This window comes from Malus sylvestris, chromosome 17 (assembly GCF_916048215.2).
Source record: "Malus sylvestris chromosome 17, drMalSylv7.2, whole genome shotgun sequence".
In the NCBI taxonomy this organism is placed as follows: Eukaryota; Viridiplantae; Streptophyta; class Magnoliopsida; order Rosales; family Rosaceae; genus Malus; species Malus sylvestris.
Window position 1 is genome coordinate 7,870,634 of NC_062276.1, and position 12,883 is coordinate 7,883,516.

At 39.1% G+C, this 12,883-nt stretch overlaps 3 protein-coding genes and 1 non-coding gene across 4 annotated transcripts; 3 read left to right on the top strand and 1 right to left on the bottom strand.

Moving 5' to 3' along the window:
• The first annotated feature begins 881 nt into the window (after positions 1-881).
• LOC126611739 (uncharacterized) lies at positions 882-3,531 on the top strand. The gene is made up of 8 exons (XM_050280115.1): positions 882-950; positions 1,229-1,333; positions 1,454-1,501; positions 1,621-1,689; positions 1,764-1,844; positions 1,986-2,090; positions 2,814-2,911; positions 3,264-3,531. The coding sequence occupies exons 1-8, from the start codon at positions 882-884 to the stop codon at positions 3,529-3,531; spliced, it is 843 nt and encodes a 280-aa protein (XP_050136072.1).
• Positions 3,504-7,735, top strand: LOC126610233 (uncharacterized). The gene is made up of 4 exons (XM_050278233.1): positions 3,504-3,710; positions 6,793-6,947; positions 7,373-7,442; positions 7,654-7,735. The coding sequence occupies exons 1-4, from the start codon at positions 3,620-3,622 to the stop codon at positions 7,698-7,700; spliced, it is 363 nt and encodes a 120-aa protein (XP_050134190.1). The 5' UTR covers positions 3,504-3,619; the 3' UTR covers positions 7,701-7,735.
• On the bottom strand, positions 5,890-5,966 carry LOC126612740 (small nucleolar RNA snoR109). The gene has a single exon (XR_007619301.1). It is a non-coding gene; the product is annotated as a small nucleolar RNA snoR109 (small nucleolar RNA).
• LOC126610231 (uncharacterized) lies at positions 7,672-10,891 on the top strand. Its single transcript, XM_050278231.1, has 9 exons — positions 7,672-8,292; positions 8,412-8,459; positions 8,579-8,638; positions 8,720-8,803; positions 8,949-9,053; positions 9,559-9,672; positions 9,770-9,870; positions 10,199-10,310; positions 10,574-10,891. The coding sequence occupies exons 1-9, from the start codon at positions 7,834-7,836 to the stop codon at positions 10,703-10,705; spliced, it is 1,215 nt and encodes a 404-aa protein (XP_050134188.1). The 5' UTR covers positions 7,672-7,833; the 3' UTR covers positions 10,706-10,891.
• The last annotated feature ends 1,992 nt before the right edge of the window (positions 10,892-12,883 follow it).

The window sequence follows — 12,883 nt, forward strand, 5'->3', positions numbered from 1 at the left end:
TGACTCCAAAGCTTGCTCTAGCGTTGTGGGGCTTGCATTCTTCTGAATGCGTTGCTCGTGAACTAGGAGGGATTCTAGTAGCTCATCTGCGCTCATCGCCTCCAAATCCTTGGATTCCTCAATGGCAGTTACCACATGCTCAAACTTAGATGTGAGTGACCGGAGTATCTTCTCCACAACTCGTACTTCATCGAGTCTCTCGCCATTTATCCTCATTTGATTTACTATCACAATGAGCCTTGAGTGATAGTCGGAGATGCTCTCCCCTTCATTCATGTGAGCAGTTTCAAAATCTGCTCGAAGTGACTATAACCTCACTTTCTTGACTCGATCTACTCCTTTGTAGATTGTACTGAGTGTGTCCCATACTTGCTTGCTCGTTGTTGCTTCTGCAACCTTCTCGAACGTTGAATCTTTTAGACCCTGGTATAGAAGATACAGCGCCTTCTGGTCCTTCTTTCGTAAGTCCTTGAGAGTGTTCCTTTGTTCTGCAGTATATGCGGCTTCTTGATCGGCAGTGGGTACAACATACCCATTACTGACAACTTCCCATAGCTCTTGTGATCCAAACAATGCTTTGAATTGGATGCACCATCTTTCATAATTTCCTTTCTTCAATGTGGGAACCTGGAGCTGCACTAAGTTGGACGCCATAACTGCTGCACTTGCCAGAATGGTATTCTGGCTCTTATACCAATTGTTGGTATTTAAAAGTTTACAAACTCAATACCAATTATGTGGGTGATAGGTTTTCTAACTCTATCACACCTTTCTCTCTTTTACTCTCTTTGAAAATGGACCGATAGAAAGAAAAAACAGCAAGCTTCTTAAAGAGACAAGTACTTGATATATTAAAAGAGTTTCAACTCTATTGCTGAAATATGGAATGGAATTACAAAGAGCCTTACGGAAGGCCTTCTTATACTTGCAAAAGCAAGAGAACCACACAAGTGGTTTTCATAAACAAATGCAAACAAAGACTTTCTAGACTTAGCTAGTGGAAAACTATCTATGCAAAATAAAATAAAGAGGTTCAAAGTCTTTACTTGCAGCAGTTTTAGACTATTGAACACACGCACACACTACTTTATACTAGTGGTTTACAACCATATTTCGGCTAGCACAAAAGAGAAGCATTAATTTGGACAAGTGCAGAAAGTATGAGTCAAAAGAAACAGCTAGCAGCCCACCAACATTGAAATAATGTTTTTATTTGAACTTCCAACAGTGTCAGAGCGACCCGTTATGGAACTTGGTTGCGCTTACTTGTAAGTTCACTGCAAAGGGCGGTGTTTGTGACGTGTGCCTGGTGGGAACGTGTCACATTTTGGCGGTAAGATAACTCAATGCCTGTTTGGTTAGTAAGAAAATTCGAATTTTCTGGTTTAAGTCTGGTTGGTGAGAAAATTTGAAATTGAAAGCTTTGGTCTTTGGTTTTGTGTGTGAATTGTAGAAATCGTGCAGAGAAGTGGAAGCAGTGATCAGACATTTGAAACCGGAGGTGCTTAATCCATTTTTAAACGTACTTAATAAGGCTTGTATTGAGTTAATTCCAATAACAATGTCATGAAATTATGTTAAATTATGATGAAGTGTATGCATTTCGTGCGGTGAATGTAGGTTGTGTTCTTGAAGTTATGCTCGAGTCGAGTGGCTGCACTCACCCCTCCAAATTTGAAGGATTTGAAGGTCCGAATCTATGATCAGGTTGCACTTAATTTTCGAATAACCGAACATGATTACCAATGCATTTAGTTCCTCAGGAACTGACAATGGAAGAAATGATCGAAATGTGGAAGAAAAATCATAACGCCTTTGAAATTTATGGTGGGATTTTTTCCAAGGCATGTTTTCAAATCCTCCAAAGTTATTTTACTATAGTAAGTTCAGAGAGTTATCATCTTTGTTCCAACTATACTAATCATAATTTCCACAATGTTCTCAATAAATTCAAGCAGTGTAATTTTCGTGTAAATTTCTGCTAGGTTTTAAGTGAGCTTGAGGTGTTTCCCGGTTCTGAGTTTGCTGTAGCATATGAAGAAGCAAGGAAGTATGGCGGTAAGGTGATACTTGGTGATCGCCCAGTGCAGGTATAATACATTGTACCTTATAGTTTTGGTGCCCTCTATGAATTGCCGCCTGCCCTATGCCACCCCTGCTAGATTCCGCCTTTATATGAAGAAACATTTATTAGCTTTAATGTAATTTTGATGTGTGTTGAAAGTGCATTTTTATTTTGAAGGGTGATTACGATGAGATTTCTTCCAATCGAGGGCTATAGCTTTATCATTTTTTATGTCAAGATACTCTCTAGATGAAACCGTAAACCAGACTTTCGGAATGTTTATGCTTGAAGTTCTCTATCATGTTCATTCCTTGCAAATTTGGGGGCAATTTCAAAATTATATTATTTATTGCCTGTTAATTGTCCCACTTTTGAACTCAAAAAACATAAAAACAAAAAAATAAAAAATAAATAAAAATTGTCCCACTTTTATGATTCCTTATTCTTTTATACGCTGACCCTGCTTAATAGCTCATCATTTACAAGCTGGCTTTTTGTACCATATCTTCCTGGATGCCAGACTTTGTATTATGTTCCTTGTGAAGAACTACTTTGATATGAATTTACACTGACTGAAAAAGATTACGGTAGGAAGGACGCGGGCAATGATGCCACTTTGGCATAAGATAAAACTGCTGTATTCCTTGCTTTTCTTCCGGTAAACATGCACTTGATTTGTTGAAAGGAAACCACTTTTCTTCTAATGTATAGTTTCATTAATTAATGATTTGTTCTTGCGTATTTTCAGTTAGAGAAAATGGATGATGATGACGTAATGATTTTCATTCAAGAGATGGGCAAGAAATACCCAACTCTAATTGAAACATTCGTACATGAGCGAGATCGGTAAGTCTTCTGAATATTTATTCTATGAACTAATGCTAAGATCAAAAGATGATGCCATTTTATCAAATTTTGTTACTTTCCGACCTTTTATCATCATTTTTTTTCCTGATGTGTTGGTACTATCAATTTGACCACAAAGGTTTATAATAGTAATAAGCTCTTGTCTCCAGACTGCAAGTTAATTAGATGTATAGTAAGAAATAGTGATGGTGGTGATGATGATCGGCGTATGTTAAGTGTTTTGAGTGATCTATTTGCAACCTCCACGTATGCTTGTGATGGTTGGAGAGGGTAAAGGTTTGCATAAATTCATATAATTTTGTAGATCTGATTTTTAACTGTTGATGTTTAGGTACATGTCATCAAAATTACTGAAAATTGCCAGCAAGCATCGTTCAGTAGTTGCAGTAGTGCGAAAGGGGCACCTCCAAGGGATTAAGAAGCATTGGCAGCAGCCTGTTGTGGTTGGTGATTCCTTCCTTTTTATTACATTGTATTTAGTTGTATCATATCCCTACATCTCGGAAGTGATTATGCAGGCGGATGTGTTTTCTGGTCTGCCTTGGTTATCCAATTTCTTGTTTATAATTTCTTGTCATTTTTCATCAAATTGGACCTGAAATATTGTTGGCTATGTTTGGATAGTACTTCTTTATCTCCAAACTTCCATGCTCTGTGTTTTTCCATGTATTGCAGCTGGAGGATCTCATGGTAAGTCCATCAAAAAAGCCGGGTTCTTCCACCAGGAGAATCCTTAAATCTATGGGCGTGGCGGTGACTGTGGCAGCCATTGTATCAGGTATCTATTTTGCATCCAAGAGCAAGTAAAGCTTGTTAATATTTCTGATCACCATTCAGGGTGACCGTATGTAAAAAGCCATGATCGTCTAACAAAGGTTTCTGGCAGCATAGCAAAACTGAAAGCTCCTCCAACTCTTAGTTTAGTGATCTTCTAACTTATTGCCACTCGGGTGCCTTTCATAGATGGAATGCAAGGATTTAGTCCCTTAAACTCACATTAAAACTGACTCCACTGATCCCTACAGTCATGATCTTAGTGGATTGAAATCAACTAGAGTCGTGCTTGAAGTGGGCATATATGACTAATTCTCATATGTTAACTAATTAACAATATCATTGTCACTTAGTACTACAGTCTAGTTGTATTCCTCTTTATTTGTAAGTGAGAGGTTCTAAGTTCTATATTCACCAAAGGCGAATTTCAACCACATAATTGGTAGCTCATTGTGAGGCCACATAATTGCTGAAAATACTATAATGCCTTTTATTGGAGAGAGAGAGAGAGAGAGAGAGAGAGAGAGAGAGAGAGAGAGAGAGAGAGGCGTGTGTGGGTGTTTGTAAGTCATGGGGCAGTAGGGCTTCGCTAACTCCTATTGAGTAGTTGCCGTTGCTGAGCGGCTCAAGTCAAATATAATTCTAACCAAAACTTGACATGAAAATACTAGAATGCCCTTTATTGGAGAGAGAGGTCGCAAAGGAAGGGGAGAGAGAGAGGCGCGTGTGGGTGTTTGTGAGTCATGAGTGTGGAGCCAAAAATATTCTCAAGGCGACACGTGGATTTTTGGACAAAAATGACAAAAATACCCTTGCAGTACAAGGAGGTTCCTACACGCAAGCAGCGGGTAACCCTCTTTCAATCAAGACAGAAGTGCCCAAAATAGGTAACAATTCAAAGTCCATCTCATCAAATCCTTTCTACAAGGTAATTCCCAAACACATTCCTTTTAAATTATGTTAATTGGCTAATTAATGGGTTTATTGCCTAATTAACCCATTAATTGTCAATTAAACCATCCATTATATCCAAATAACCACAAAACACATCCAATTCAACCCAAAAACACCACATGGCCGGCTATCCCCATTCAAAACCTAATCCACCTCCCTTTTCCTAACCTTTTTCACTTTTCTCCATTTTATTATCCCATTTATACAAATAATCAATTTTGTAACTCCTAATTAAACCTAAATTAAACCCAAAAAACCCTAGCCACCTCCTATCCCTATAAATATACTCTCATTCTCACCAAAAAAGCCAATTCCAACACTTTGGCAAAAATCCCAAAATTCTCTAAACACTATTTCTCTCTAAATTCTAACTTTGGCATCGGAGGTTCTTCGGCCAAAGCCCCCCCCATTCATCGTGGGCGCGTGAGGCTCTTGGCCTTAACCTAAGGTGTTAATTGTTTTGTAGGTGCAAAATTGTCCAAGATCAAGGAGGAAGAAATTTACATCCACAATGGAGATTAGGGCTTTGCTAACTCCTATTGAGTAGCCACTGTCGCTGAGCGCTTGGCGGCTCATGTCAAATCTGGATATCGTGGCAAGGCATGGAATTCTTCGATCTCTTCCGTTTTCCAAGTAAAAACCCTTCACCCATTTTTCATGATTCCTATTTTAATTCCCTATTTTCCTTGCTTTTTGTGCAATTGCTTTGAGAAATTATGAACAAAAGGCAAAACTGTGTCAAACTCAGTTCACCACAAATGGTGGGGATCCCCATTCTACATGTCAAGATTTGTGGAAAAATACCCCACACCTTTGGGTGGAGCTTAGTTCCGACAAATGGTGGGGATCCCCATTCCACGTGCCAAGATTTGTGCACAAATATCTAAAACCCAGCTGGTGGAGAGCAACTTAAGGGGTGTTGGGGTCATGAATCGAATGATGGGTGTGAATGATCTTATAGAGAAGAAATGGGGCCGGAGCTCTTGGAGTGAAGTTTTAATGGCTGACAAATGGGTGTTTTCGCAGTCGCCAGGCTGCCAACAAGGGGCAACTGCCTTTGTTATTTTTCGCTTTACCCAGGTTGTTTTGCTTTACCTCTACTTTTCAAACATTTGGTCCAATATTTTCAATCGCCTCACTGTCCGCCCCTAACACCGCAAGTTTCATCCCCGCCGGTGGTGGTGGGGGTAGGGGTGGGGGTCTAATATTTTGTGAAAAAAATTTGGAGGAAATGTGAGAAGCTCGGTAAGCAGATGTGTCGACAGAAAACGAAGACCGGCCAGTAAACTTCTCAGTTGTATTTCCAATCCTTCTCTTGGTACAAGTAGCTCAATGCGACTATTTCTTGTTGTCCAAGGTTTGGCTATTTTATCATAAAAATCTGACTGATTAAGCTCAAAGTAATTATTAGCTAATTTTTTCATGGTTGAGACTTGAGAGAGAATAAATTTGAATTTAGACCTCAAATCCAAATCCTTTACTCAAATTAAACCTCAACAACTCTTAAAAGTTTGTTCTCTCTCAACTTAAGTGAATAAATATAAGTGGCGCTGTCATTCCAACTCACCGATCTTATTTTTTCACCCGTCCTATATTCGCTTGTTATAACGTAGGGTAAAAAACATGACAGATGAGCAAATGATAGCATTCAAATATCTCCTTTCTTTTCCTATGTGTAAGAAAGCATCTTCCATACTCTTTTGTGAAGAATAGCAGAAAATTCAAACTTTGAAGACAAACAGTCAAGAGCACTTTTGATTTGTTGATGGTTCTTTTATTCGAATGCAGAAGCACTTTTTGTTGGAAAATTAGTTATGTAATTATTTGGGTTTGCTTGTTAGTTTAGGATTTAAGTTTAGCCTATTCTCGAATTAGGGTTTCTTAAGTTTTGTGCTCTATTTATATATAGCGTATAGTTTAGTATGAATAACAAGTCAGCCATAATGTAGTATTCAATTTGTAGTCGTCTCAACATTCTTATTTTTTGTTTTTCCGTCAACAAAAAAAATCTTCGTAGTTTGTTTGTATGTTAGTTAGCATACTCTGATTTTCAGAGCAGGTTTGATCCTTCAGAATTTAATCTGCTTTGGGTTGGTATCATTTTGTTTGTATCCTTTGTCGTTCGTGTTCAGATTGTTTAGGTGCGTTTGATAGTTTGCAAGAAAAAAATCTTATGAGGAGGAAAAAGAGGGGAAAAAAAAGGAGAAGAAGAAAAGAACGCAATCACCACGCTGCGTTGGAGTATCTGCTGCTGCAAGACTTGGTCTTGAGTTTTCAAATTCCCGAGGTGAATTTTCAAATGGTTCCCCTTGTAGATTGATAAATAGACAGTTTTTTACAAACTAATTAATTTTATTAACAATGATAAAATATTACGATTAGAAAATAGTGTATGTTGACAAAAAAAAAAATGATTACAGTTGAAGGGGAGGAAACATATGCGATCTAGAGAGCACAACTGAATACATAAACGATGCCAAAGTCAAAAGTCCAAAATAAAAATAAATTGGAGAGCTATAGATTGAGAGATGAATACCTTCTAACCCTCAAAACCCTAGAATTGTACAAAGGATATAAGCATTGTCCATATTACACTTTGTTTAAATGTTGAAATTAATGGGTTTTTTTGTTCTTACAACTAAGATTAGATCATAGGCTATATGAACATTAACTATTACACGTGTTGTGCATGTGAGCTGAGTCATGTTGTAGTTTGAGCGGGTTTACAACTGTCATCTTGCTCATTCCTATTTGCTGAGTAATCAAATCCAAGAGGCGCAACGTACTCCATCTTCTCATTTCATTGATCAGCTAAATCAAATTGAATTTTCAATTTATTAAATATCAAAGCTTAATTGGACTACAAAACACTAATTGCAAAAATTAAGATGACAAAGTTTTAAGTTTGGATGTTAATTTGACGATGGAAGAATCCCTAATTACATGAAAAATTTTTGCCGCGCGCACGGCCCTCTCTGATACAAAACGCACAGCTTCCTCTCCGCCATCGCGCCGATCGGAAAGAATATCGGAAGCGTAGGAGCTAAGTTGCAGACCAAGGAAGTGAAGCCCTTTACACATATATACTTCATCATTGACCGTACACGTGTCCCATCAAAACAATATAGCCATTTCTCCAGTGACGTACGGTTCAGTCTCTTGGCAAAGATGTTATGATTCGCTCGACTCGCCTGATCGCCACACTCTACTCGCCCGAGTCACGCCACGTCTTCCTCTCTCCCCGCCGCTCTCCGAACACCCTCGCGCAATTCTCCACCGTAAGGAATCTCAGATTTGCAGCCACTGCCACCGCCGGCGGTCCGCGTCAGCGCGACCCGATACGGCTCCTGATGGATGCGGAATCACCCTTGCCCGACCCGGCGGCATCCGAAAACTTTGTCCACGTCGGGAACCCTACGATTGGGGACTTGGCCGATAGCATCGTCGGTGTCGATGCGCCGAGGGACGAGTACGACGACAATGTTTCGACGACCGCCGAGGCTGAGAGTTCCGAACAGAGGAGGTTTCTTCCTGAGGAGCTGTCGAGGAGCGTCGTCGTGCTCACTTGTGAGTCCACGGCTGAGGGCGGCGTTTGCGACGTGCACCTGGTTGGAACGGCTCATGTTTCGGTGGTAAGACAATTCAATTCCTGTTTGGTTGGTGGGAAAATTCGATTTTTCTGGTTTATGTTTGGTTGGTGAAAAATTTTGAATTGAAAGCTTTGGTCTTTGGTTTTGTGCGTGAATTGTAGGAATCGTGCAGAGAAGTTGAAGCAGTGATCAGCTATTTGAAACCACAGGTGCTTCATCCATTTTTAAACTTGCTTAATAAGGCTTATATTGAGTTAATTTCAATAACAATGTCATGAAATTATGTTAAATTATAATAAAGTGTATGCATTTCGTGCGGTGAATGTAGGTTGTGTTCTTGGAGTTATGCTCGAGTCGAGTGACTGCACTCACCCCTCAGAATTTGAAGGTCTGAATCTAATATCTATGTTCAGGTTGCGCTTAATTTTCGAATAACCAAGCATGATTACCAATGCATTTAGTTCCTCAGGTACCGACAATGGGAGAAATGATCGAAATGTGGAAGAAAAAGCATAATGCCTTTGGGATTGTTTACAGCTGGTTCCTTGCCAAGGCATGTTTTCATATCCTTCCTTGCGAAGTTATTTTATTTTCATGATTCCGAAAGTTTTCAACTTTGTCCAACTATGGTAAGCATAATTTCCATATTTTCTCAGTATATTCAAGTGGTGTAATTTTCGTGTAATTTTTTTTGCTAGGTTTCAAGTAGGCTTGAGGTGTTTCCCGGTGCTGAGTTTCGTGTAGCATATGAAGAAGCAATGAAGTATGGCGGTAGGGTGATACTTGGTGATCGCCCAGTGCAGGTATAATACATTATACCTTATCTTTTTGGTGCCCTGATATCTATCAATTGCAGCGTGCCCTCTGCCACCCCTGCTACATTTCACCGTTTAGATGAAGAAACATTTATTAGCTCCCAAGTAATTTTGATGTGTAATGGAAGTGCATTTTGATTTTGAAGGCTGATTATGATGAGATTTCTTCCAATCGAATGCTAAGCTTTGTCTTTTTTGTTGTCAAGATTCTCTTTAGATGAAACTGTAAACCAGACTTTCAGAATCTTTATGCCTGAAGTTCTCGTTCATTTCCATTCCTTGCAAATTTGGAGGCAATTTCAAAATTCTATCATCGATTGCATGTTAATTGTCTCACATTTATGTTTCTTTATTCTTTTTTACACTGACCCTGCTATAATAACTCATCGTGTACAAGCTTGCTTTCCGTAGTCATATCTACCTGTATTTCAGACTCTCTATTATTTTCCTGGTGAAGAACTACTTTGATATGACTTTACACTGACTGAAACAGATTACGATACGAAGGACGTGGGCAAAAATGCCACTTTGGCATAAGATAAAACTGCTGTATTCCTTGCTTTTTCAAGCAGTCTTTCTACCCAGCCCTGATGCTCTTAATAATATGGTAAATGTCTACTTGATTTGTTAAAAGGAAACCACCCCCTTCTGTGCTGCTAATGTTTAGTTTCGTTAATTAATGACTTGTTCTTGCGTATCTTCAGTTAAAGGAAATGGATGATGTTGACATGCTGACTCTCGTGATTCAAGAGATGAGCAAGGAGTACCCAACTCTAATGGAAACACTCGTACATGAACGAGATCAGTAAGTCTTCTGAGTTATTTATTCTATGAACTAATGCTAAGATCAAAAGATGATGCCATGTCTTCTAATTTTGTTCCTTTCTGCCCTTTTATCATCATTTCTTTTTCCTGATGTGTTGGTACTAACAATTTGACCACAAGGGTTTATAGTAGTGATAAGTTAGTCCAGACTGCAAGTTAATTAGATGTATAGTAAGAAATGGTGATGGTGGCGATGATGATTGGTGTATGTAAACTTTTAAGTATTTTGAATGATCTAATTCCAACCTCCACGTTTGCACAAGTTCTTATAATTTTGTAGATCTGATTTTTAACTGTTGGGTGTTTAGGTACATGTCATCAACATTACTGAGAATTGCGAGCGAGAATCGTTCAGTAGTTGCAGTAGTGGGAAAGGGGCACCTCCAAGGAATTAAGAAGCATTGGCAGCAGCCTGTTGTGGTTGGTGAATCCTTCCTTTTTATTAAATTCTATCTAGTTCTATCATATCCCTACCCGTCGAAAGTGATAATGCAGGCAATTCAGTTCCTTTCCTTATCATGCACCTTAGATTTGTTTTCTGGTCCACCTTGGCTTTCTGATTTCTCGTTGATAATTTCGTCATTTTTCATCGAATTTGATGTAAAGTATTGTTGGCTATGTTTGCATAGTGCTTATTATTTATCCCTAAACCTCCATGCTCTGTGTTTTTCCATGTATTGCAGGTGAAGGATCTTTTGGTAATTCCATCAGAAAGGTCAGTTTTTTCCACCCGGAGAATCGTTAAATCTATGGGTGTGGCGGTGACTGGGGCGGCCATAGTATCAGGCATCTATCTTGCATCCAAGAGGAAGTAGAGCTCAGAAACTGAATACTGACCACTTGAATGAGAGGTTGAAGGCCAGCCAATATACATGTGATTCTTTAGGGAAAATTTTATTTGACCCATATAACCTCTTTTTTAAATCAAACTATCAATATTTCTTTGATCTCAAATTTATTTCCTAAACTACTCTCAGTATATAAATTTATTTTTACACCAATTTAGAAAATAATAACCTAAAATCAGTATTATGCAGCTCATTCAAGGCGTAGAAGAGAGTAGCATCTCTCACATATTTGTCTCATGCTTAATTCTGCTTTTGTTGCATAGTTATCATTACTTGTATTCATTTGTTGGCTTGTTTGGAAGTTGGGGACCACAAAGTCCTTGGCTCCCCTCAAATGCAGTGCCATTTTTTTTTGTCAAACGATAAATTTTGTTAGATTAGAGGTTAGATTAGGCATTGATGGAGTTTGAACTCATGCTTTCATGCAAGAGTTCAACATCTTTCCACTATTATGGTAAAGAGCACTTGTGTAGTGGCATTCGAGTCTTTGATTTGAGTGCCGGATGTATTTTACCTTGAAGGTTATTGTAGGTATCGTTTGGTACATGAGATGTGACAGAACAAATGGGACGGAACACACTTGTTCTATGTTTGGTGTGCCAAATTGTGTGAGACGTGCTGTCATGTGGATCGAATTTTAGCCATTTTTTCGTTCCACCTTTTCTCTGGACTTGTTCCGGCCCATGAAACACAAAATTATATTTTTTTTGGACAGCAATACCCCTCCTCCTCGAACCCAATCCCAGATTCCCAGCAAACCCATCCGAACTCGAACCCAGCTTACTCCCACCGCCTGCCTCCCTCGTCCTTGCTTAATGTCATAGTCTCTAGAACGCTGCCATGGAAGGTTGCTTGATGAGGTGCTCTCCTGAAAGCCCTCAAACCTCTCACTGCGTTCTTTTTGTTCACGTGCGTCCTTCTCTGCTTTCTTCTCCGCATCGTGTCCTACACTCACCAAGCACCGGCAAGATCACACCACCGGTCCAAACCACCACCAATCTTTCTCTCTCTCCTCACCCTGAACCCAGAATCTCGAATGAGACCTCAGATTCGGCCTTCAATCGAAGAACCCTATAGCTTCGTTTCGAGAGAACTTCGGCGATTCAAGGTTTTCAAATCGAAACTTTGGTCATGCATACACCAGTGAGCTTGAAAGATTTGATTTTTTGGGATTTGATTTTCCTTACGAAGGTTTATAACTTTGGAGGGTTTGCAGAAGTTGATTGGGTTCTGGGTTGGGTGCTTTGCGTTCTTCCTCTCTGTGAAGGGAGGCTGGATTTGTGAGTTTTCTGGGATGCCAATTAGTTCTAATCAAATTGAATAATTTCTGGATTATGTTAATAGTTGATCAAATTTTGGGTTAAGCATTTATACGATTTCTGATTTATGGGATACCAAATTTAACGATTTCTGATTTCTCTGGAATTTGGGTCAAGCACTTGTTATTGGAAGTTTTGTAATTTCCAAGGTGCAGAGAAGCACCTACAATTTGCTAAGAAGAAGCCATTTTTTTTCATATATTAATGTTGATATTTTTAATAGAAACAACAGTGTTGGATTTGCTGAGATGATTGTTGTAAGAGAAATATATAATGAGTGGAGATAAATGAGGACTTGAAAATTGGTTGAGATGGTAGTTGTTGTAATCGTTTTATCCAATGTATAAATATTGTATCAAACAATAGACGGAATAAGGGTAAGTTAGTCATTTAATCTTTTAGTTCTGTGCTCTAATGTGCTTACCAAATGTAGAACGGAATAACCGTCCTTTCAGTCCTACTCGTACCAGACATAACAGAGAACCTCCGTTCTGTCCCGTCCCATTCCGTTCCGTCATGTCCCGTCTTGTTCCGTCTTGTCCTGTCTGCGTACCGAAGGTACCTCAGTGAACAAGAAATTGAGGCTGGACGATGATGATGGGATTTTGGGGCAGATGATTTCTCGAGAGGTCTAATCTTTCCAAACTTGTGAGGTTCGATATTTGGTTTGGAATTTCTCCATACAAGTTGTTGACGCTATAAGATCTAGTTCTCGAAGAAGTTGCAATTGGCCAATCTCAAACAGTATATTACCACTTTAACTGTTAATCCTTAGGAAGATTGCTCTTGGCATGTTGGACAGGCTTGTACTGCAAGGCAGCTATGC